This window comes from Lycorma delicatula, chromosome 12 (assembly GCF_047948215.1).
Source record: "Lycorma delicatula isolate Av1 chromosome 12, ASM4794821v1, whole genome shotgun sequence".
NCBI lineage: Eukaryota > Metazoa > Arthropoda > Insecta > Hemiptera > Fulgoridae > Lycorma > Lycorma delicatula.
Window position 1 is genome coordinate 76,140,656 of NC_134466.1, and position 26,218 is coordinate 76,166,873.

Here is a 26,218-nt window from a genome sequence, read left to right on the forward strand (position 1 = left end):
ATATCTTCATGCATGAAGAACAGACAATGAAAGCTGTCCTTATTGTGGGGATCTAGTTTCCCCAGAAGACGTGATATTCTCATGTTCAAGATGGCAGTGCAAAAGAAAAAGGCAGGGGGGAAAATACTAACAATTACATTATGAAAGAGAGAAGAATAAATATAGTAATGTACTTTTAATCATACAATTTGGCAGTGTAAAATACCTTTTTTCTTTCTTTTTCCTGTTTGGCCTCGGGTAATTACCGTTCAGATAATATTTCAGAGGATGATTATGTATGAATGTAAATGAAGTGTAGTGTTGTACAGTCTCAATTCAATACCTGTACATTGTTCCTCTTTACTACTTTTTCTCCAGACAATATGGTTATAAAAGATTATGATAATTCAAAGACAGTAAATGTCACTGCTTTATGGGCCAAAAACCATAAAGCAATGAGCTACATGTCTTGTTCTGATGTAAATAAAGTAATTGTCTACCAGCTAACGGTCAGTTCTCAAAGCAGTGGCTCGTGTTCACCTTTAACACAGCTCCATTCATGGCGCACAGGACTTTTAAATTGAGTTTGCTGCTCCAAATTTTGCCTGTTAAAGGGAGGTCCAAAATATGTTAAAGGGAGATCCATAGTATTGAAGTACGAGTGTCTTTTATAACTAAAATACTGTAGTTATATTTTTTTTTAAATTCTAAGCTATTGAAAAGATTTTTAAAGTTATTGGAATGATTGTTGTTAGATTTTTAAAAAAAATTCTAATACTCCTGTAAGGCTGTATTAAGTTATATTTTTTTACCCATTTACTGCTATAGAATCATCAATATAGAACACTGATATCACAAAATGTTGGCATATAACATAAGTTGTTATTAATAAAATAGATTTCTCCTTTTTTAAAATTATGATATTTATAGCACAATACATTACACTTCTATTGCGATTTAAATGAATGACTGATAATGGTTTACACACTTTGAATTACAAAAATTTGCTTCTTTTTTAGAGGAGTTATGGAAAATAAAAGACTAAATAAAAAATAAAAAAATAAAATACTCATCCAATATCAAAAGTATAGATAAAATCTATCTAACTTTAAACTGGTATGATGACTAGGATCATCACAAAGTGGGTGTCTTCCTCTACAGGGTTCAGGATGTAGTTACAATGCCTTTTAAAATTCACTTTTAACAACATAATATATATTTAAAAATTGTCATAAAAACTCATAATTATATTTTTAAATGAAAAATTAAACAATTTTACTGGTGTAATATAAATTCAATCTTTTTTTATTGAAATAAAATGGAATATTAATTCTATTATTAGTTCAATTATTATTCAGTGGATTAATGGATTCATTTTATTATTTGATATTAAATTAATTATTTCCAGAATTTGTATTTAAAAAATAAATAATAATTAAACCTTTCAGTCATGTGTATTTAACTGTTTCACATGAAGCAAAAAGTAATAAAGCATTTTACTAGCTCAACTTTATTACTATTTTTTCTTAGTACTCTATTGTTACTTATTAATCAATCATAAAATGGTAAGAAAACTATTAAAACATATAAATTAAATGATTAAGGTATAAATAAATTTAAAATAAATGAAGCATATAAATGAATGGATAAACAATTAGTCGATAACATTATCTAACAATCCGCTATAAAATGAAATAGAATAAAGCAGTTAATTTTAATAACTCTCTTAACATGAACTTAATTAAGCACCTAAGTATTGACTAATTTTTTTAATATATAATTTTTTGTATTTATTATGTTTTGTATATATAAAATAGAACTTTTATATTATTAAATCAACAAAATAATTTGTTATTATACATTGTTAAACAATTATATTAATTTGACACACAGCATTTCTATCATCTCTCATAATTATACACACACAGTTGAAAAGAAATATCTCAGGAATGAAATACAAATTTTCATAAAGTATATATAAAAATGTAACCTGCTAAATTTTATGTTTATTAACCCACTGGCTACAGTACCTGTTATGTATACTCTGTACAAACATTTGCAGCGAGGCTTCCTGTTCTCCCCTTAATTTCCCTTCTATGCAGGTATATTTTACTGTTTATTCTCAATTATTTTTTTGTCATTCTGAGTAAAACTAAAGGTTAAATTCTAACTCAAAAGAGTTAAATTTATACCGGCCTTGTGACTTTTAAAAATTACGTGCATTAAAAAGAAAAATATTGCAACCAACAAGTTATCTATTTATCCTGCAAACAAATATTTTCTGAATTCATTTTTAGTTTACAAAATTTATTTATATATTGTTTCAAATTACAAATGATATTTATTGAATTCAATGGTATCAAGAAATATTTAATTTAGTTATTTTGAATAATATTTTATTAATAAAAAATACAATGGTCCGTAAATTATTAATTAAAATTGTAAAAATTACTTTATTACATTATGGTGATGTACGAACAAACAAATTAGAATTTAAAGCTATACAAAACAATTAAATAAAATCGCTTCTGATCATTACAGACCAAATTTAATTTTGAACATCCATATAAAAAATTTGAAATACTTTTTTAATAATTTACTATATATTTAAAAATTTATTTTGATATATCTTGTACAGTTTGTAATCAATGATTCTTTCTCGCCAATAGAGATAACTGAATGGATCTTGATCTCGCAAGGTCAACTGCTTTCTAATAATCAAACTTAAAAGTTTTAAATAATTTGAATTAGAACCATATTTATTATTAATCCAACTAATTAACTATATGTAATTAATAAACACAGTATACATTCATAAGCTTTAAATATATTAAAATTTTTTTAATTTTGTCAAAGGAAATAAATGTTCCAGTAAAATCAATAAGCAACTTGCTAATTCAGAAAACTTTAGGAAATAATGTACTATTAAGTATAATCTGATTTATTTACTTACGTTATACAAAGACTAAAATGTCTGTTCCAAATTACTTTTAACAAGGAAAAATATGAAGTTTGGAAATAAAATTAAAGTTTCAAAAGGGCTAAAAAATATATATATATTATAGATAAGTAAAATCCTGACACATTGCATTCCATAGGCCACATGTGTTGCATATTACTAAATACTAAGATATCCACAGTATGGTGGAAATGCAATGCAGCTGTACCCCCTTTGTTAACTGTGAGAATAATTAGTTAGTCCATGAATGGCACTTGTTCGATACACATTGTCCTAATTTATAAATCATTAGTAGTGGAGTTAAAATGGTATAAGATCAATAGAACGTGCAAAGAAAGGGAGGTAAGAAGAAAGTAATCTCATTAATAGTTAGGTAAACCATATTTAATACAGTTATCATATATAACTATATATATATATATATATATATATATATATATATCTTCAACCAGTAATATCAGTAATGAATGCATGATAGAATTTTTGGAAACTATCCAGGAATTGAACCCAGGTTTTTCAATATAGCACGCAAGCACACAAATGCCAATTATCACAAAGATGGTCAAAATGAAATACGGGTTTAGTATGCAGTCTACCACCATCTAAAGTAGCACTGTTCCACCTACTCAGTCGTAAACTAATATTATAAATTATATACAAATTGTATATTTAATTAGACTAATTATGTAATTAGACAATGTCAGTGGGTGAAGTGAGAATTGGATTAAGTTTGGTTAAGTAACATCATTTCCGTATACTAAACTTCATATAATATCAACATAACCTACCAAACTGAAACAATACCAAACTTAACTTAACGCTCAAATCCTACCAAACTTAACCTAACACCCCCCTTACTCACTAACCTCATACAATTATCATTAAATACTAAAGTGTCCACTCCCCTTAGCTTAGCACTAGAATGAACTGATGATCACTACCAGAAAATTCCAATTCGGGATTTGTTATATGTTTTACATATATCATATCCCTTTCAGGATTTGTTATAACAAAAAAAGGTTAAACTTTTTTGTTATACTTATTTTACTTTTATCCAAGAACTTTTTTTAATATGCTAATTTAAAGTACCTCTTCACATAAATCAAACAAATACTGCTGTATATATTTAAACACATAATTTGTTTTGTTTTAATAATAAAACTAAGCTATTATTGGTCAAATGTGATAAAAAAAACTGATACTTACATAATAAAGCAGAAACATATTAATTAATGTGTTTAATAAAGCACTACTAGGTTTATAGGGAAAAAAATTATATTTTCGTTATTTTTATTCATTTATTTTTTGTGCGTATAGATTTTTTTTAACAATAGCACCCAAGATTTGATTTTTTTCGTATAACAAATAAATTCTTTTAACAATGAAAGCAGAAAATTGTATGTATAATTCAATATTCTAACAATATACCAATAAATAAGCTCATTTTAAAAATTTACTAAAAAACAATTACATATACTGTAAATAAATAATAATTATTTAATTTATTAAATTTAAAATCTTTTAAAACTATTAATCATAATAATACACTTTGACTACAAAAATTAAAATGAAGTAAATAAATATATACATATATATTTTAATTATTTTACTTATCAGGTTATCTTACAAACTGATGCAGTGTTGTCAATTCTAAAATTCTCACAAAAAGATCATTTTAAGTTATACTAAATAATAGACAAAATTTTATATATATATATATATATATATATATATATATATATATATATATATATATATATATATATATATATATATATATATATATATAATGCACAATTGTTTTTACAGTATGAAGCAGGAAAAAAAGACGTAATTGAATCAAAATAAATATTTTGATATAAACTTGATTAAATATTATTAATATGTAACTACTAAGGATTTTAAATGAAAATTCTCTGGATTTTTTTTTAATATATATTGTACATATTTTCTTGCAACACATTTATTGGCCAAGTTGTAATAGAACAATCATTATTTTTCTAATTTAGATCAACTTTGTCCTCAACATTATTGTTAATTGAACCCCAATAATCATATTAAAAAAAAAAAATTGGGACAAAGTTTTTTCTGTTTTAAAAATTTTTCTGTATTTTTAAAAAATGTCTTATTTGGATAAAATTATTATTATTACATAATTAAATCCAAGGATCGCCAACCTGATGTGCTCCCTTTATGGGATATGGAGTACGAGTAGCTGATGTCTGAGAAATTAATCATTTTTATATATATATATATGTAGAAAATTTATGCATCATTTTAGAAATATCAAACTATTTTTAATGAATATTTTGCTTTTGTGGATTGTGAATCCGCATTTTTGAAATTTTTAAATAATTTTACAAGATAAAGAGTTGAAAAAATATTCTAATAATTTGGAGATACTCAAATTCTTAAAACTAAAATTTTGGAGTATGCTACATCAGATATTTGTACACATTACATTCAGTTTTACAACTATATGTATTTTAACCACGATAAATAGAGCTGTATATTTTTTCAAATAAGATAAATTAATAAAAAAATAATTCTGTTAAGGCTGTTATCAGTATATACATAAATTAAAAACATCCAGAATCATTATTTTTTTTTTTAATATTAAAATCAAAATCTTTAATTACATGAAAATACAATGATAATTATTATATATATTTTTATATGATAAAATAAATTAATGATATAAATGATATGTGACATCAATTAATCTTTAATAAAATCTTAGTTATTTAAGAAGACAAGATAGAAAGAGTATAGTTTTTTTTAGTAATATTTTACTAATAAACATCACAATTAAAATAAGCCATAATAAAACAATTAATTAAAATGGCTGTGTATTTAAATTAAAATAATCAAGCGATGTTAGATGATGATTGTGGTGAAGATGTGTTTTTAATCATAAGACTTTCATCGTCATTCATAACTGCATCATCATATTTAGGTGGAGGTATTTTATGTATGGTCGGTACTATCACTTCCATTTGATTCTTATCTGTCTTATCGATCGGATCCACTAATACAGCGATGGGCATAGATTTTCCAGGTGATGAAAAAATCGATTTAGTCAATGAAGCATTCATATCATCATTAAATGATGGAGATGATCTATGCACAAGATTTCTACGTGTATCGCAAGTAAATAAGAAACGTAATAATAAAATTATTATTAAGACCAGTACTGCAGCTAATAAACATGGTGGAACGTGATTCAACTGCAAAAAATCACGAATCCACCATAAACATTCTGATGATGACGTCGATGATGGTGATGTTAATGTCGAGGATAATGCTACCTTCTCGTTGCTATTAATCGAATTGTCGAGCTGTAATAATTAAATAAAGAAAAGTTTAAGCAGTAATATATTTCTTAAATTTAATGTAAAATATTACTTATTCTGGATCAAGATTGGCTCATCCAAAAAGTAAATTATGTTTGCACTTGGTGCTTGTAAGGGTGAATTTTCATCAACAATGCAATCAGACGAGTTCTTTGTTACAGCTCTTGTAACAAAGAGCGTAAACAGCTCTTGTATCAAGGAATGCTCTGTTCCTTGATATAAAATACAACCAATCAATCAGTATTGTAGAAAATTAAAAAAATTATTTATCTCATCAATACAATAAACTACAACTGGTAGCCATAACAAACAAACAGAACACTCAGTCCATTATTAATGCGAAGATAATTTTTTCACGAGAGGAATGTTTTTCTATGGCCGTAATTCAGTACACGATCAGTGACTGCAGTGCAAGAATTTTTTTCACCATAAGTACCAAGACTGTTAATGACAAACACAAAAGATCAAGGAAAGTGTTGAATGTATGCGGAGTCGCTGAACAAAATTGTTAAACCTATAACCATAGTGAATTCAAGTTGTAAATTCACATTTTATTTGTGCATGAGGAGATTCAAATTACAGTCACTATTTTTTCAGATGGCTACTTAAGCAGTAAAAACGGTATGATTTGTAGTGCAAAACCATTGTCCTCATAGAAGATCAGCATCTGATGTGCGATCTCATAAAAAACTACTTACTATTCAGGATTTTGGAAAATCTATAATGATGCAAGGAGTATTGTTACATATGTTTGTCATTTGTCATTAATCATTATGCATTTGTGTATGTATTACACAAATACATATACACTAGCTATCTGGCAATGACTGACTCGGCTACATTCCCTTATTTCACAGGGGATGGCAGATGACGAAGATTGTAGCCTTGTCTGAAGGTTTTTTAATCTGAGTGAAAAATGCTTGTGTTATCGCCCAAATACAATGTACGTGTTTTAAAAAACTAAATGTTAAAAATTCATAATTAAAAACAAAAACATCTTTAAAAACAATTAAAATAATCTTAAAATGAAAACTAACATGATTCATGTTAAACTTTCCTAATGTTTTGTATATAGTGTAAAAATACTGAATCCACCATTACAATTTCATTATTTATTTTTTTACTGATGTGGTAATATTAATGAATAAAAACTTCTGAAATAAAAAGATGAAAATTAATGGAAAGCTACCTTAATATGCCCAACAACAGTAGATCATTGATAACTAACACTAATAATAAATTTTAAAAAATATATGCACAATTAAATAAAATAATTATCATTAACATATATACCTGATCATTTTCAACTGGTAATGTTTTAATTTTCATTTCCGGTAATTTTTTATCATCAATGACATTCAAAGATAACTGATTCCTCAATGCAGGATCAGTCAACACATCATCTGGCTCGATGTCACCTTAAAAAAAAAATCATATAATAAAACATCATATATATATATGGAAGAGAAATCCTAGGCCCCTAATTTCAAAACAACTAATCCACATCAAAAACAAAACCCTATACAAAAAAATAGAAAAATTGTCAGACACAATGAGAAAAAGAAGAATTAACTTCTATGGATACATATTCATAATGAGTGCACTCTTAATCATAGAGAGCATGCTCCTGGACAAAACCCCCAAAATAGTCACAAAGGACAAGGAAACAGGTTCCAAGCCAAAATCTAACCCAAATTTCCAAAGAAGAAAGGAAAGTAACATCAGAAAGAATGAGACAATACTGGGCTGAAAGAAAAGCACAGAACACAAAAAAGTAATTGAACGTACTCGAATGAAACAAAAAAGTTAGTCAATCTTATTAGTACATAAAAAACTGTTAAAAAATAATAATAATACAGAGTGGTTTTATAATTTGCATCTCCTCAATTCATGTAGAATTTGATTCGCCTGATGCATAAATTTTCTTCATTAAATGTACATGTACAATTTTTACATGTACCAAATGTAAAAAAAAACACAATGTTTTTCTTCATTTTTCATTATTATCCAAGGTTATTATTTTAACAGACTGTAAACAGTTCTTCTCATTACATTACTACTAAGTTTTTACATTAGTAAAAGATATGGAACTAAACCGAATGGTTTACTGAGGTCATTAAAAATTCAAAATGGAATCTTCTGTTATGTAAGGAATTTGAAATATATCTGTTGACAATTGTTTTTTTTTAAATATGCTGAAAATTTATTAATATTTTATAGTTTTTTCAAAAATTATAAGTTTACTTTTCAAAGTTTTTTCAAATAATTCAGAAAATATGGATAATAATGAATTGACATATAACAACTGTTTAAATTAGGTGAACGCTTTATAAGGATGGGAATAACAACGTAAGTCTTGGGTGGCTGGGAAGTACTCTGTTGTTGAAAGATACATTAATTAAATTTGTAAGAAGGATATCATGTATGACTTCTTCAAAAATATTGGCAGGAATTTAATTTATACCTTCTGATTCTTTACTCATTATACTTAAAATACATGTTAAAATCAAATTGATTTCATTCATAACACGATCAAATTTCATTAGTTTGCATTGTTTGAAGTGCAGTAATTATTAAGCTCATCATAATTCTTTTAAATGTGGATTATACTTACATATCTTGTATCCAAATTATGTTAAATCTTGAGGTATTTTTTTTTTTCAACTCAGATTCAGTGAAAGTGAGCTATCAGATTTTTATTTGGAGTATGAATGATTAATTTTTCGTAAAATAAAAATTCCGAGACTTTCTAAGAATTTATTTTTTTGAATGTTCTAAATTAAATAAATGATTCACTTATTCCAAAAAAAACCAGACAATGTTTATCTTTCACTAAATAGATGTTTTGTAACACTTCATCACATCATAACACTTGAAAATATAAACTTCAGATCAGGCTGTCATTTTTTTGTTCTTATATATGAATCCTGTAGATCTATATTTAGAAAAATAAACATTTCAACTTATCCATGCTTTTATATTTATGATGTAGCAACCTTTGCTAAAAATAACAGTCATTTATTCTTAGCAATATCAATATCAACCACCTATATCAATCCAGATAACAAAACTGTTTCATATAACTAAAAAAAAATGTCTTCTTTATATAGTTTAGTTTATCCTATGAAAAAGAATCTTATGATTTTGTTTCTGATTTTTAAAATCAGTTTATTTTAGAATTAAATTTAAAAATGTATTTTTATAGAGGCAATATTCTGTGTTAAGAGTAGGAGTTTGATAAACCTGAATTATCAAATTCATATACAATTGAACATGAATTTAAATATGCGATTATACAAAAAAGAATATAAGGGGTTTAATGTATTATAGTATTTCTTGTATGTGGAGTACAGGGTTAATTTAATGCTACAATTAAACAGCAAAAATGACAAGTTTTAGTTGTGTGGCCATGTGCACATATAAAATCTTAACAGAGCAGTATCACAAAATACACAATTTTTTTTTTGTCTTCAGTCATTTTACTGGTTTGATGCAGCTCTCCAAGATTCCCTATCTAGTGCTAGTCGTTTCATTTCAGTATACCCTCTACAATTATAAGGTAAATTATACAATACACAATTATAAGGTAAAAAAGCAGATGTGATTAAAGCCTATTTTAATTATTATTTAAAATATTTATAGATCAATAATGCTTGAAAATATTAAACTTAAAAAACTACAAAATAATTTACAATTCAGAAGGCATTAGTGAAAATTGTTTGTGGATATATTTTTTCTCAAATATAATATTTTAATTAGGATTATATAAAAATTCATTGACCATGTAATTAATATTGTTTCTGGAAAAGAAAATATTTTATATAAACCTGTTTGGTAATTTATTGAGCATAATCAGGCACTTTTTCACGTAAGTCGAAATATATTGTGCGAGTTATCTAGTTATTGTATATGTTATCTAGTTTGATAGCACTTAATGGAAATGGGGTGCTTTTTGTTTTAAGTCAGTTCCCAAAATTTTTTCTTAAAAGATTGAGGTTTTCGCAATTTTGTGTAAAATCTACTTTCCTGTACTCGGTCAACCAAATTAGAAAATTTTCATTTTCACCATTATTAATAATAATCATTAATAACTTATATTTAATAATAATATTAACAATTTTTATTTTAAATTATTTAATTTAATGAAATTATTAACTTTATGGCACTAAATATTATGTTACTTTTGCAAACATAAAAGCTGAATAATAATAATACTTACAATTTTTATTTAAAATTAAGAAAATTTAACTTAACCTTTATTATAACAATTTAATTATATATTAAAATTTTTAAATTCTGTTGAACATAACAGACAATACCGGGAAAGTTTCACAATCCTTTGCTGGCTTTTTAAAACCTAGATAGAAAAGTGTGTGTCCACTTCATGTTTCCCACTCAAAGTTATTAGGGAGACCATCTTTCAAAATTAAAAGATAGGTTAACTAAGGTTCCAAATATAAATAAATACTATTTTTTTCTTGATTTGATTCAAATTGAATTTAGTCACAATTTAAATAAATATATGGTATCTAAAAAAAAATTGTGAATATTTTCTGGACAGAAAGTCTGCTTTGGTGCTAATTTTCTGTAGTTATTCCAATAAATTTGATACCATGTAAACAAACAGTTCATATTACTGTTTTAAATATCGATGCTAATATTTTTTATGCACACAATTAGTGTCATAAATCCTGCAACATGGTCAGCGCATTAAGTTTTATTTTAATATACATGAGTCTACTACTTTTTTATAAACTCACTGCTACTGTTTTAATGGAGGTATTATATTTAAAAAAAAGAAAGTAAAAATTTCATTCATCTAAACATACATAAACATTTTTTTGAAACAACGTGTACACAACTGTGTTTACATATATTTAAAACAAAGACACCAGCTATTACAACTTCATTTAATCAATCTCTTCATTGGAAAGAGACAAAAATTCATAAATACATACTAATACAGATAACACTATAAACATTCAATCTTACCTGTTGACTGAACTCCTTGGTCATCACTGTCATCAGCAATAAATATAGACAAAGAGAATGATGATCTAACAAACGCTGGCTGCAAAACAAAAAATAAACAAATAGAATTACAAAGAATAATAACAGTAGTAGTATAACTATTATACACGCAAATATTAGTATTCAGTCCCTCATTAGATACTGCGACATTGCTTCAAACGCAGCATCTGTTCTCTGTTTTAAGAACGGCTGCAATTGGCTGAATTCCACAATACAGACAAATTGTTATATACAAAGAACACTAGGAGAGTTTAGCAATACTCCTTTATTTTTAGGCAATCTAAATAATTTCCACCGTACATTATACAGTTTTCCACCCTTCAAAACCAGTTTTACAAAAAACCCTCTGTTTTATCTGGACTCATAACACAGTCGATGTTTCATGATCACTCATAAAATGCCTCCTTTTCAGTTTGTTCTTCACCTAGAAGAATAGTGCAAAGTCCCATGGAGCGAGGACAAGGATGTAGGAAAGTTTTCTAACAGTTTTATTCCGATGCTGGCCAAACTTTGGAGCGGTGTGCTTGAGCATTATCATGAAGAAGAAACCATGCATCCAAACTTGAGTTTGAGCGCAGCTTCTTGACAGCTTGACAACTTCAGGCAGGCATTCTTCGGTATATCACTTCAATGTAACTGTCTTAAAAGAGTTTCCAACACAACTCTCTAAATCTCCTTTCACACTAAAAAATTCAGCCACTTTCTTCTTCACTAACCTTGATTTTCAAAAAGCCACAAGTGTCCTCAACTTCAAACATACACACTTTGTTCTAAGCCTTGATCGGGATATCATAATAATACAGTCCAGTTTCATCACCTGTCACAATATACTGCTCACATAGGGAGATTTCCTATTTTCAAACATTTCCAGCATTTCACGGCACCATGAAACACGGCATGCCATCAGATCATTAATTCAAGTTATGGAGCACCCAAAGAGTACAAACCTAAGCAGCAATATTTCCATAGTAAAGGCACCAAGACAGTCGACCTGATCTTAGAGCATTCTCAAGGTCAAAATTTCCTCTTTCCAAGTCTCAATAACACCTAAATATCGCAGTACAATGAGGATATCTTCTCCAACCACAGCAGTCACTTCTTCTAAATAGTTATCACCAGTGTGCAAAATTGCCTGGTATTCAGTTTTCAGCCACAACATTACTACCTTTTTTACTAACACAACTAAAAAGCAAATAACACTGAAAAGTGACTAGAGGGACTACAGTACAGGTTGAACCTGTCTAAACATGGGATAACTTGTGACCGCTTGTGATGATCTGTTCCATCGTACTGCAAAACGTTTCCTAATCCCCTTTGTAGATGGAAAACAATAGAATACCACAATGATTCTCCATGTTTTACCATCATGGCAAAATCTCCTTTGATAAATTTTCCAGATAAAATTGCTTCCCATTCAGATCTTCTGGAGAAGTGACATGAAAAGTTATGGAAATCTCACAATTTCAAATATAAGTCATACCGAGAGAAATCCAACAAGCCTGTTTCTACAAGTATCTATGAATTAATCTATTGCACCATAGAACACTTAAAACAGTTTTTTTTTTAATTTAATTTATGAATCTTCTTTAAATTGCAGCTCTTGTTATAAGCTACCAGTATTTTCTCTACATTTTTGTTTATTGTGCCTATTGACAACTCTCACTCTAAATTGAAATTTCTACATATATCAACTTATTTAACACCTGTCTTTAACTCCTACATAACTTTGATTTTTTATCATCTAAAATAAAACACCTACATGATAAAAAAAAACAAAAAAAAACTGTAAAATAGTAACCTAGGGTCATAAAGTAATGTACAGATCCAGAAGCAGTTATGATAAGGATAAATCAATACATATCAAGCATTTCTTAACAGATAAATTTAACACTGGTTTTTCCAGAATAATATTAAGAAAAAGAATATTTGGTGTAGATACAGGTAACACATGACTTGTTTGATAATCAATGTAAAAAATCAGATTAACTTTCCAGTTTACAACATAACGATAAACAAATTCCTAAGGTTATTGTGCATAATTTAACAGGGGAAGGATCATGTTCTGGAATTGTTATGGCTGCTATGTGAAAAAAAATTGCTATGTTTGTCCTTCTTTCTTTTTCCTGTTTAGCCTCCGGTAACTACCGTTAAGATAATTCTTCAGAGGATGATATGTATGAGTGTAAATGAAGTGTTAGTCTTGTACATTCTCAGTTTGACCATTCCTGAGATGTGTGGTTAATTGAAACCCAATCACCAAAGAACACCGGTATCCACAATCTAGTATTCAAATCCGTGTAAAAATAACTGGCTTTAGTAGAACTTGAACCTTGGAACTCTCAACTTCAAAATTAGCTAATTTGCAATGATGAGTTCACCACTAGACCAACCCGGCAAGGTTAGTTATGAGGCCTGCCTAAAACTTTTTAAAACTGGCTTTACTAGGTCTTGAACGCTGTAACTCTCGACTTCCAAATCAGCTGATTTGGGAAGACGCGTTAACCACTAGACCAACCCGGTGGGGGTGACTATGTTTATCCTGGATTGTATTTACTGAAATGGGTGAATAAAAGTACTTTACTATAGTACAGGGATGTGCTTAGAGGATTTAATGTGTAAAATAATAATAGTTATTCATAATAAACGGGTAGTTCTAGTATTTTATTAACAAATCAGTCTGTTTTGAATCAAACTTAATAATTGTATTATGAAGTTGTAATATGTGATTTTCATATACATAATTTGACTCAAAGATGATTGTGCAACTATTTTTTGAATTACTATTAACAACTGAAACAGCAAAAATCTACAAAGAAAATATACAGTAGGAATTATTTTACTATGTTCCTTCAAATTTAATTTGGCAACATACTGTAACAGTTCCATGTTGTAAAACAATATTTTATTCAATACCTTAGTTAACAATAACGCAATTATTATATGTATTTTGCAGCATAATTATAAAGTTAAATGACATACTGCTATAAATCGCATGATATTATTTATTCAAATCAGTATTACAAATCTAAATAGCACATTGGCTGTTAAATATTAATTCAGCTGATACATTTCAACAACATTAGATTATTATTTTATTTTGCATTTGGCTTAATTCGACTGTCAATTGTGATATGAAACCGATAAATTAATTAAATATTAAAGAATTGCACAAGCATAAAACTCTGTTAATAATACAGCAGGTAACTAAAAAGAGACTAAAGTTTGACAATACATTTCATCACAGATTACGATTAATTAAACTGGATATGAGACAGTAAATCAGTTTGAAGAAACTGACTGCTATTAAAACAAGTATAGGAAGAAAGTTCAAGTAAGATGGCGATAGAAAGAGAATTCAAACCTTTTGTAAAACAATATTTTTATATCTGCCACATCTGGATTTATGTCATTGTCTATTGTAGACAATAGACATACATTATTATTAAAGTTTTGCAGTAATAAGAAAGGTATTTATAAGCTTATTGAACTTTTATAACAACAATTGGTAAACATATATAAAAACGATAAAAATTAAATGAATACAGAAAGTAAATGAACACGTACAATAAGATTAACGGTTAACAAAGCCATACATTAATGATCACCTTTACAATGTACTAAACTATGTACATACTAGTGAGTTAAACTCACCACAGCCCTAAAGAGAAGCAAACAATAACTGAATCAGAACCATTACAATATTTAATTAACTTATACAGGCAGATCTCCCTTTAATTATTAAAAAATGTTGGGATTTATAGTAATCAATCCATGTATATAAAACTATTATACTGATACACTGCTTTTAATTAATGAGGACAGTAAATTACAACAAACTGATATTATCCCTATAATTTTAGATTTTTTACAAGATAAAAACATAAAATAAAACACCATTATTCATAATGTATATCAAAAAATAAAATTCCAATAAATCTAATAATTAAAATATATATCTATATACATTGAATAACTATATTGATATGTAGATGTATATAAATGCATTAAAAATGTTTCGAATCGATACATATGGTTGTTAAAAAGATACTGCAATACATACAGATGTGCAAATAATACACCAGATAATTTACATCAAATACATCATGTATGATTGTAAAGCTTTGACAATAGAAAAATCTAAATGATTTTGATATACATATATATATATATATATATATATATATATATATATATATATATATATATACACATAAACAAATATGGTAAATTATTAAGCATTTTAAAATTAAAAAAGATTAGTTGAAAGAGAAAGCACTTTACTGGCTAAATATCTTCATTTTAAATCTAACTGATACTACAGCACCGCAATCCTTACTCATATATATACATAGCAAAACAAATTATTACAACCATATATGAATCATCACTACTTAAAACATATTGTTCTGTATAACATATGTAAAAAAAAAAAAAACTGCTTCATGTCACAGGCAGATGGAACATAATTATTTTCTTTGCTTGTACTGAATATTTTAACAGTTCAGCATTAGATATTTTTAATAATTAGTTCCCTGTATAAACTAAAGGAAATATTGTGATTGTGAAAAATTTTGGTTTTCAGATTACAATAGAAATATCCATTTTAACTATTCCTGAATCCATTTTGAGTAGTTTTGGAGTGATATCTGTATGTGAGTATGTATGTCGTATGATTTCGCATAACTCAAAAATGACTAGCTGTAGAATGTTGAAATTTTGGATTTAAGACTGTTGTAACATCTAGTTGTGCACCTCCCCTTTTGATTGGAATCGACTGAACCAAAAGTGTCCAAAAAAAGCCCAATATCCAAAAAAATTGGATTTTGGACCTTTCCTTAACTGCAGCAATAAAGCCCTCATTGAGAGCTTTTAAAAAAAAAAGTTTGATTCAAACTTCCATCTCCTTTTTTTTTAATTTAAATATACTGATTTATTAATAATTATTAACCTCTAACTGTAAAAAGAAATTTACAATGAATAATAATTCAATAATAAAAAAAATGAATAAATTCAGAAGTTATTAATGAAATAAATTTTATGTACTTTTCTTACAAAAAAAAAAAAAAAAAGTGAATATGTAATTTCATAACTGTTCAAGGAAGTCATGTGTTGTCAACACCAGATTTTTTTTAGTAAAATTAGTACACAGAAGTTTAAGGAGGTGCTGGCAAATTTTAAGGAATTGATTCAGGAGATCAAAATAAACAAAAAGTTTATATAGCAAATAGCTGTTATATTATTACAAATAATAAAAATAATTTGTAACTATTTTTAATTTGTCCATCAAGTTTGTCTAGTGGTCAACTTGTCATCACAAATCGGTTGTTTAACAGCTGATTTTTTAAGTCGAAGGTTCTGAGGTTCAAATCCTAGTAAATATTAGTTACTTTTATATGAATTTGAATTTGGCATGAACCTTAGTTGAACTGACATTCCAAATACTTCATTAGGGTTTAAAAGAAGAGCCTTTTCATTAAAAACAGGTTTTTGCCTTTTCTGTGGCATGAGTGCTTCAAGACAGGTTAAAGACAATGATTGCTTAGGGCAGCCAATCAACAGCAAAACAATGGAAAATGTGTGAAGAAAATCAAAAATGCATTCATGATGAAAAAAAATCAATGAATTGTGCAATACAGATTCAATCATGAGGCCTTTTTCCTGTTTAGCCTCAAGAACCACCTTAAAGTATTATTTCAGAGGATGAATGAGGATTATATGTAAATGAAGTGAATTCTTGTAGTCTCAGGTTGACCATTCTGAGATGTGTGGTTAACTGAAACCCACAACCACCAAAGAACACCGGTATCCATGATCTAGTATTCAAATCTGTATAAAAGTAACTGTCTTTAGTAGAACTTGAACCTTGGAACTCTCAACTTCAAAATCAGCTGATTTGCAACGATGAGTTCACCACTAGACCAATTCGGCAAGGTTAGTTATGAGACCTGCCAAAATATCTCAACTGAAATCTTGAACACACATCAGTTTGCTGCAAGATTTGTCCATTGACTTTTAAACTTCATAAAAATCAGCTGCACATTTATACGTGCTGTGAACTTCAAAAGGTGGTTCGTAACAATTTAAATTACACCAAATCACAAGCATTAAAATTTATGTAAAGCCAGAGACAAAGCTACAATTATCGCAGTGAAAGAACTGCAGTCACAAGATCAAAAAAGAGTCTGCAACAAATTGCATTCTCATTGATGTTTTTAAAATTAAAAGGTATCATTTGTTGAAAATTTGTTCCAAATGATGTTACAATTATTTTTTACTTTTATTGCATGATGTTCTGAGATCCTTGAGATGTATTACAAAAGACCAAAACAATGGAAAAATCAAAATTAGATTTACTACCATTACAATACTTTTCTTTACATCTCCCTCAAAATAACAGTTTAAAAAAACAACGTGGTAGTTGTCCCACATGCTCTGTATGCTACTGACCTCACACCTTATATGCTTTGTTCACCAAAATGAAAATGAAGCCAAAAGGGTGTTGTTTTAATACCACAGAAAAAATCGAAAAACAATTGTAGTAAGTACATGACAGTCATTACATTTACCAAGCGATACAAGAAATGTAGAATTTCTGGTATACATTCCCCAGGAGATAATTTCAAAGGTTCAAAACGGCTAATGACATTTTTTAAATAAAATAACCTTGTACATTCTTTTAAGATATAGTCCACTAACATTTAGTTAACATTTTTATACAAATTAAAAGGATGATTCTGTAAAATGGGTGATTTCAGAAATTGGAATGAGCCAGCTACATAGTAGAGCGGGTGAAATTGTGACACATCATAAATAACTTCCCAGTCTAGAAATCAGTTACAATGCGGATATGAAGTGGTAACATGAAAATATGCTCAACATACTCATTTTGGCTTTCATTGTAACCATCCAGTTCCAGCTTGCCCAAATAATCAAGCTGGATCATCAATTTTAAAGAAATACATTCAATATCTATCAAAAGAGCTGGGAGTGAAAGATCAGTCCATACTCTGATATACATTGAGAAGATGGGAGAAACAACAGGAAGAAGTTCTTGCAGATTGGCCTATCAGCACTCCTTCAACTGGGCTTACATTTTCTTCTGTGCAGCAAATTTTACACGAAGATTTTCATTTATTAAGCTTACAAAATTCAATTCAAAAACCATGATCCGAAGGAAAGTTATCATGCAAGCAAGCCGAATAAGGTTTTTTCTACTGCTAAATATAAAAAAAGAAAAACAAAAAGCTATGTATAAATAAAACAAAGTTGTGCACTAATAACGAATCTCATTTTCACTGTATCTGGCAATTTCATCTTTTGGAACAATTAATTATGTTGAAATTTTTTTTGAGGATAAAAATGGAACTGTAACTTTTAAAACATATGTAAACACATTGCAAAACATTTTAATACCCAAACCTCCCTGTTACCTGCTTAACAGACACTTTTTATAGTAGAACTTCAAACCATCCTGCAAGGGCGTTAATGAAAATATTTAAGGTTGTTTTCCAGTCGTGTAATTTTTTATAATTACCCCTTGCCAAGGGGTCCATTCTTTTTTTGTAGAGGTAATTAAGGAAAAGGTATTCCAGACACCACAACCAATCAATTGAATCATTAAAACAACAAATTCAGAAAGAAACTGCTCAAATTCCACTGGATGCTACTTCAAATCATAATGAATAATTTCTACACAAGACTAGCTGGGTCTTCTAACAAGATGAAGATTGATTGTAATTTTCAAAAAATTAAAAAAAATAAATAAATAAAATGAATGTAAAACTGATAAAAATTTACTTACTTCAGCAGTAAACAATGACATTGAATCACAACCATTTCGACACGATTTTCTTTTTGAATCTAAATAACTGTCATCACAACCTAAATTAACAAAAAAAATCCATAGGTATTAGGTAAATATCATAAACATAACCAAAAATCTAATGTAATAAACTGTCATATGTTCACAGTTCAAGAAGGGTATTTGAGAGATAGCACTTTTAAAAATTCTTACAGATATAATTTATTTACTCTTAAATAACTTAACGCACAAAATATGTCAATTATAAATAGCAAACACAATTCCAATTTTACTATACATCCTACAATAGCTAATACAAAATTTACAACAGATTATAACAATAACAGGTAAGATAATGATCACAAAATCAACAATTCACTTTATGCAAGAATTACTTACTTTTAATGTTTACAAAAGGAAAATAGCTTATACTTTTATAGAAGAATAATGTCACTTTGTCCCCTGTCTGACAAAGAACTCACGAAACAGCTTTCTTGTACTTCATCACTGTTCAAAAATGAAATCTCGTGACACACTCTTCACGTATTTGTTATTGCGTACTCACTCCAAATGCTCCCACTCACCCTCCTCATATTTATTATACAGTGAACAGAAACTTTGGAAGTTTGCTGGTCCTTGAAGTATTTATACACCCAGGCTTAGGGCTTGACCTGCCCTTTTGTTTGTTTAAGAGTAATATTTCTATTGCCTGCACCTTCTAAATTACGCTATAAATTTTTGTAAAAAAAATTTTGCTGTTATTTCTTCTGGATTTAGGTTGTTCATTTTCTCTTTCTTCTTCTAGATGCTTCTCTACCTGTTACAATATATCAGATGTAGGATACTGCATCAGAAAAAAGTTATCGTTCAAGGATCTTGCAATAGAAAAAAAAATAATCTGTTTCCAGCTATTTCTACTGAAAATTTTTTCCGAAATATTCACTCTAAATGTAAACTATTAAAGCAGTACTAAAAGTCTATCAATGTAAACAACTGGGCAAAATCAGAATAATTTAAGTTATATTTAAAAGCAGGAGTGGTTCCAAATCAACAAATAGCCTCATCCAGCTTTGATGTGAATAATCTTTGCTTAAAAAAAAATAATAATAAAAATAATTTCCAATCTTCTCTTTTTTACTTACTTTACGATTCCTCTATCAGATAACCAAACAGACAGAATATAAGTAAATAAAATAATCTCGCAATAAAACAAAACAAAAATTAACTTTTTTTAAAATAATAAAACTGATTTTTAAAATTGCACTAAAAATTAAACAATTGTGTTTTCAATCCTTCAAATTTTGATTTTTGTTATCAGAACACTAAATCAAAAATGTGAAAATTTATAGAATTATTGGCAAACTTAATTTTTAACAATTCAGTGTATTTTTTTTAAGTTGCTAATCGTTTATTTCTTTTAATTTTACAACTTTTCAGTTTTATTTTCATTAAAAATGAAAAAGCCTATGAAAAGAATGCAGCCCTTATAAAAAAAAAACACAAAAACAAGGAACCTACATCTTAACAGAAATAAGAAAAGCAATTAAATGAGGAATGTAGAAAAACTATTTAGAGACCATTACAAATTGTGAACTAAGGCCAGTTGAAAAAAGCTAGTAATATTTAATATTTTTATACTCTAAGATTTACAACTAAATTGTCTCAAATTTTCATGTGAAAAATATTATGAATATCAAAATGTTATCAAGCTAAATATCATTATACTACAGCAGCATGTATCAAAAAGACTGATCTGATTTCAAAATCACACACAACACGTGCAACATTTGACCATGTGCATATGGTCAGTGAATGAAATTTGCACTATTTTAAAGTGTGTGTCCTAGAGTTTCAAGTTACTGCTGCCAGTTTGCAATACTAGCATTCAAACATGTCACAAACAACATGGTGTCCATAAATAAACAAAGGAATTTTGTGTTCAATTTAGCACGACAGAGTTAGTAATGATGATTGAGCGTGCTTTTCAACAACATTTCAGGATCAATCCACTATTGGTTAACATTTGTCAGTGGTATAAACAGTTTGAAAAATCAGGTCTTTATAAAAAGAAAAAAGTCCAGGGCGACCAAGCACTTCAGAGGAAAATGTACAACAAATTCAAGAGGCTTTTCAGTGAAGCCCCAAAAACATCCACTCATTGTGCTAGACAAGAACTTACGATCCCTCGTATGACTGTTTGGCGTGTATTTACACAATGCCTGCATTTCAGTCCATATACAACTGGTACAAGCAAAAAATGTACATATATAACCACTCATGCAATCTGCTAAAAGAAAAATGTGTAGACCCCAATTTGTGGGCTTCATAGAGTTGTAGCATTTACATTTATAATTCTTCCTTTAAAACGGACAGTAATTAATCGAAAATATATTGTGTTGGAATAGAGTTTTCCCTGGATTGTTTATCAATATACTCGGAAACATTTCGATGTTACCTTACCTTTCCGCCTCTCGAAAAAACTCCTGCATTTGGTTGATTTGGAGAACATAAATGAAATTACAAAAAAATTTTCAAGCAAGAACTGTCTAAATGTCGAGCAACAGGTTCAAGATTTACTGACATCTAAACATCGTGTTGAGCACTGCACAACATTGGACTGCTATGTGAATTACATAATGTCGAGTGGTTTATACTACTGGACCTGATACGAACTTCAGAATATCAAGTATATTAGGACAAAGTGCTGCAAAGGGTTAAGGAACATTGAAATTATTCACCTGAACTAAAATCAATTCTGCCACAACCCCCAGTAGAGAATAATTGCCATTTAACAGGCTCTGTCTTGTTATCATTGCATCAATTAATATGCAGGAAAAAAACAAATGAACAAAAATTATAATTAAAAATATTGGAAATTACTACTAGAAATTAATAGTACCACGGAACAAAAGAGATGGCAACAAATTGCAGCATAACTTTCCTGACTATGCCGGTCAAGTTAAGTAATTCATTTCAATTCACTCATTTTAAGCTCTACTTTTATCTTTATGATAAAGTAATACAAAAATGTTAAAAAAGTTTCACAATTTTTTTTTTTTAAATATGGGAGCTACCCATAAGGAGAGAGGAGTATTTTGTTATTTTAGCGACTTTATTGCTTAAAAAAATATGTTTTGAGCATTAAAAATTTTAAATTGTAAAATTTTTAAACTTTTTTTTTCATTTTGGTCTATCTGAAAAGGAAGTGATTTTTTTTTTTTAGAAATAATATAGAGTAACAGCTCTATAAAATAAAGATTTTTACATTTTAAATGCAATGGTAACTTGTAAAATGGATTTAAATTAAATATATATATTTAAAAAATTAAAAAAAAATTAAAATAATACTTTTTGTTACCACAGACCCATTGGAATGGGACGGGAAAAAACTTTTATAACGGTTCGAAGGCCTATTTGATGTAGAAAATATAGATGCAAAAAACTATCCCATTAACTTTTTTTCTGGAGCAAGGTATAGCTAATATAAAGAAAATGTATAGTCTTTTTTTGAGGATGGGATGAAATATTAAATACAAGCTTTTGGTAATTTGTGATCTAAATAAAAAAAAATTTCACCTTTTGTAAGAAAACGTTTTTGCTATGTGCCACATAACAAATTTGAAATTTTATTTTGGCCAAAACACCGCCACCCCTTTTTCTAATTTTTGCAAAAATTTAATAAATACTTTCCCTACCAAATGTTGGAACCTATCTACCAAGTTTGAAGAAAATCAATTAATGGGGTCTTGAGTTATAAAATGAAAAACAGGCATATGTATAAATGTATGTATGTATGTATGTACGTACGTACATACATACTCTCTCTTTTCTTTTACATACCATTCCTTAGAGTGGTATGTACGAATTTAGATATGTACACTGCATACTGCAAACATCAGTTTCAAAAGTAGATATTTTGGACTTGGGAGCACTGAAATAAAAAAATTATTTTACAAATTATTTACAATTTATTTAAATCTATTACTTTTTTGTTAATTTTTTTAAAAATGTCTCCTTACAACAGACAATATAAACGAAGACCAATTAAAAAAGTTTTTTTGTCAGATCGTTATGGATCTTTTTTACTTTCCTGTTAGCTGTTGCTGTAGCTAGGAAAGTAAAAGAAACTATGAAAATTTTCCGTAGTAGAATTATTAATACTACATTTGCTTTGTTTCATTAGTAGAGATTAGTTTTATTTTATCAATAAAAAAATGTAAAAACCATTCATTCCTAATATCTAAATTACTGTAATTGTGTAATAAAATGTTATTACTGAACTTAATACAATGCAAATGAACTAATGTTCCAAAATTTTAAATATTTATATTATTTAAAACATTTATGATAATGTAACAAATAAACCTTATCAGTTTTCAATGGTTTGTGGTTACCTTATCAATTTAATATTAGCAAATGAAAAAATACACTTAATATATATATATATTTATATATTAAATGTATTTTTTCCTTATATATATATATGTGTGTATGTGTGTGTGTGCACACCTTTGTGTGTGAATGCACAATTTACATATGTGTCCCTTCCAATTGTAAAAATTTAAAGGCAATAATAAACTGAGAATACCAATTACATAATTTCCTTCATTTTCATTGTATCAGCCATTTTGTGGTTTATTCAATATAAATTGTTATCTGAAGAAACTGAAATATTGTAATGAAATTTGATGTAAACTTTTGCAAATTCCAAAACGGCAGCCATTTATTTATTGTAAATAAAATGACACCTCATTTGTTTAAATCAGTTGATCAACAGCTTTGTTTTATAAGAGTGAAATTGTTGAAGTGGATCACAAAAATTAAGCGGTCTAACAATTTTATTCCTATTCTACTATTATTGACTGATTAATTCAATTAATGAAGGAAGTGAAAACTGGGACAATATTGTCAGACATTTCAATGTTATGCTCTTTAAAAAGTACAACTTTATCTTATAATTAAATGTACACGTTGTTACTACTTATTTATTACAAAAGAACCTCTAAAAAAATATATATTCCTAGTATTGCAAAAGCAATCGATTTAAAAACCTGTAACTGCTATAAGAATGTAAAACCACATAACTCATTCTCTATAGTCAGTCCCAGACTCAAAATCAGAAATGAAATAAAGCTGAAGCTGACAAAGTATTGCATGATATTCCCAGTTACACCGGTCAAGTCATGTAATACCTTGCAGAGCATTTTCATTGCAAAATTTTATTCTGCCTTTTTGGTCTGGGCACTATATTTTTTTTAAATGTTGACATCTGTTGATAACTCTATATATGAAGGATAAACTTTCAAAAAACATGAAACATATTTCAAATGAAAGGAGGTACAACAAAAGGACAAAAAACATATTTCAATTGTACGAGGTGGGGGTTGATTTTTTAAAAACATTTTTTGGATTTATATATGCCCTGTTTTCTCTACAATGCATCTGAAGAAAATCTAAATCAGTTTTTTAACACACAGAAATATTTGAGCCGAATTTGAAGAAAATCAGTTCGGTCAATTCTGAAATTATGGCAAACAGCAGTGCGACACACATAAATACATCATATATTTTTTTGGTCTAGATGAACTAGATGGACCCTAAAATAAAGATTTATAAAAACACTGACAGCCCATTTTTGACATGATCACCATGCCTTCCCTTATAATACAGCTTTTCTAGCTACATTCTCTATAAAAATAAAATGTAAACTGATACTAATGCATGATGTGCTATCTATGCAGTTTTACATAGTAAAACTTTCTCTTATTTTACTGCTGATAAATTTTCTGTTCCATTTTAAATTCTAGCCCACTGGACTGGTTTAGTGGTTAACTCATTGTTGCAAATCAGTTGTTTAACAGCTGATTATTTAAGTCGAAAGTTCTGAGGTTCAAATTCTAGTAAAAGTTATTTGCTTTTATATGGATCTGAGTACTAGATAGTGGATATTGGTGAACTTTCGTAGTTGGAATTCAATTAATCACACATCTCTGGTTGGCCTGATTCTGTACAAGACTACACCTCATTCAAACCAAAAATCCTACTAATAAGGCAATAACAGTCTGCATATCTGCAAATTTTGGCTCCAATAGCACTTCTATTTTGCAGAATCCAACGCAATCAGCCTGAATTTATTAGAGATCATTTAACACTTGCATGTATATTTACAAAGAATATCATCAAAAGATCTGCATTTCCACCCATATAAATTGCAGTTTGTTCAAGACTTGAAGCTTCAGGATTGGAGAAATTGAGAAAATTTTCATGAGTTAATTTAAAGTGTATTTGAAATCAAACAAAATTTTCTTCCCCATTTATGAATGTCAGATAACAAAATGTTTATTTAAATGTTTTTTTTTTAAGTAAACAAACTTCCAATACTATGCATTACGAAATCTGAAGAGGCTTCTGCATCGTGCAGAAAAGGTAATTTTTTGTTGTGCTGTCTAAACCGAGGGAATTACTGGACCATATTTCTTTGAAAATGAGAACAATACTGCAGCAATAACTGTTGTTATTGCAATTCAACACATCAATATAATGGTGGGTTAAAATGGTTAAGTTGGTGAGTCAACTTGATTTCAACAAGACAGAGCAACAGTTAACACTGCTCGCATCTCTACTGCTGCAATACAAAGGTTGTTTGGGAATCATATTATCTCAAGAAATTTCATTACTAACATTACCTACATATTTAAGTACATATGACAACTTTTTGAGGTTTTTTGGAACCGGAGACGACTACAGCACTAAAACTTAAAGTATTGATGAGCTTAAAAGGAACATTAATGAAGAAATTGCAAAAATTACAATTGAAATGTTACTGAAAATTGTAAGAAACTTTAGTGATAGGCTCAAAAATGCATACTTGAGACACAACTGGTGGACATTTGAAGAATATAATTTATGGTGTAAGTGGTTATAATACAGTTTATAAATGGCATATGCAGTTCTTAAATGATTCAAATAAAATTTATAAAACAAACTGTTCATTTTCCCATTTCTTTGCCCCATTCTGGTATCAACAAATCAGCAAAAATTCATCCCTTTAATAATACACAAATACAGGGTAAATTAACAGTTTATCTAAAGTAC

The 26,218-nt window shown here is 28.2% G+C and overlaps 1 protein-coding gene across 1 annotated transcript in view; it reads right to left on the reverse strand.

The window, feature by feature from the left end:
• Positions 1-5,159: 5,159 nt before the first annotated feature.
• The window catches only part of LOC142332819 (uncharacterized), a 42,372-nt gene continuing 21,313 nt past the window's right edge, over positions 5,160-26,218 (reverse strand). The window contains exons 3-6 of the mRNA XM_075379433.1: positions 19,124-19,203; positions 11,284-11,362; positions 7,585-7,709; positions 5,160-6,276 (exon numbers count right to left, since the gene is read on the reverse strand). Of these exons, the coding sequence (XP_075235548.1) occupies positions 5,806-6,276; positions 7,585-7,709; positions 11,284-11,362; positions 19,124-19,203 (755 nt within the window). The 3' untranslated portion in view covers positions 5,160-5,805. The remainder of the gene's footprint in view (positions 6,277-7,584; positions 7,710-11,283; positions 11,363-19,123; positions 19,204-26,218) is intronic.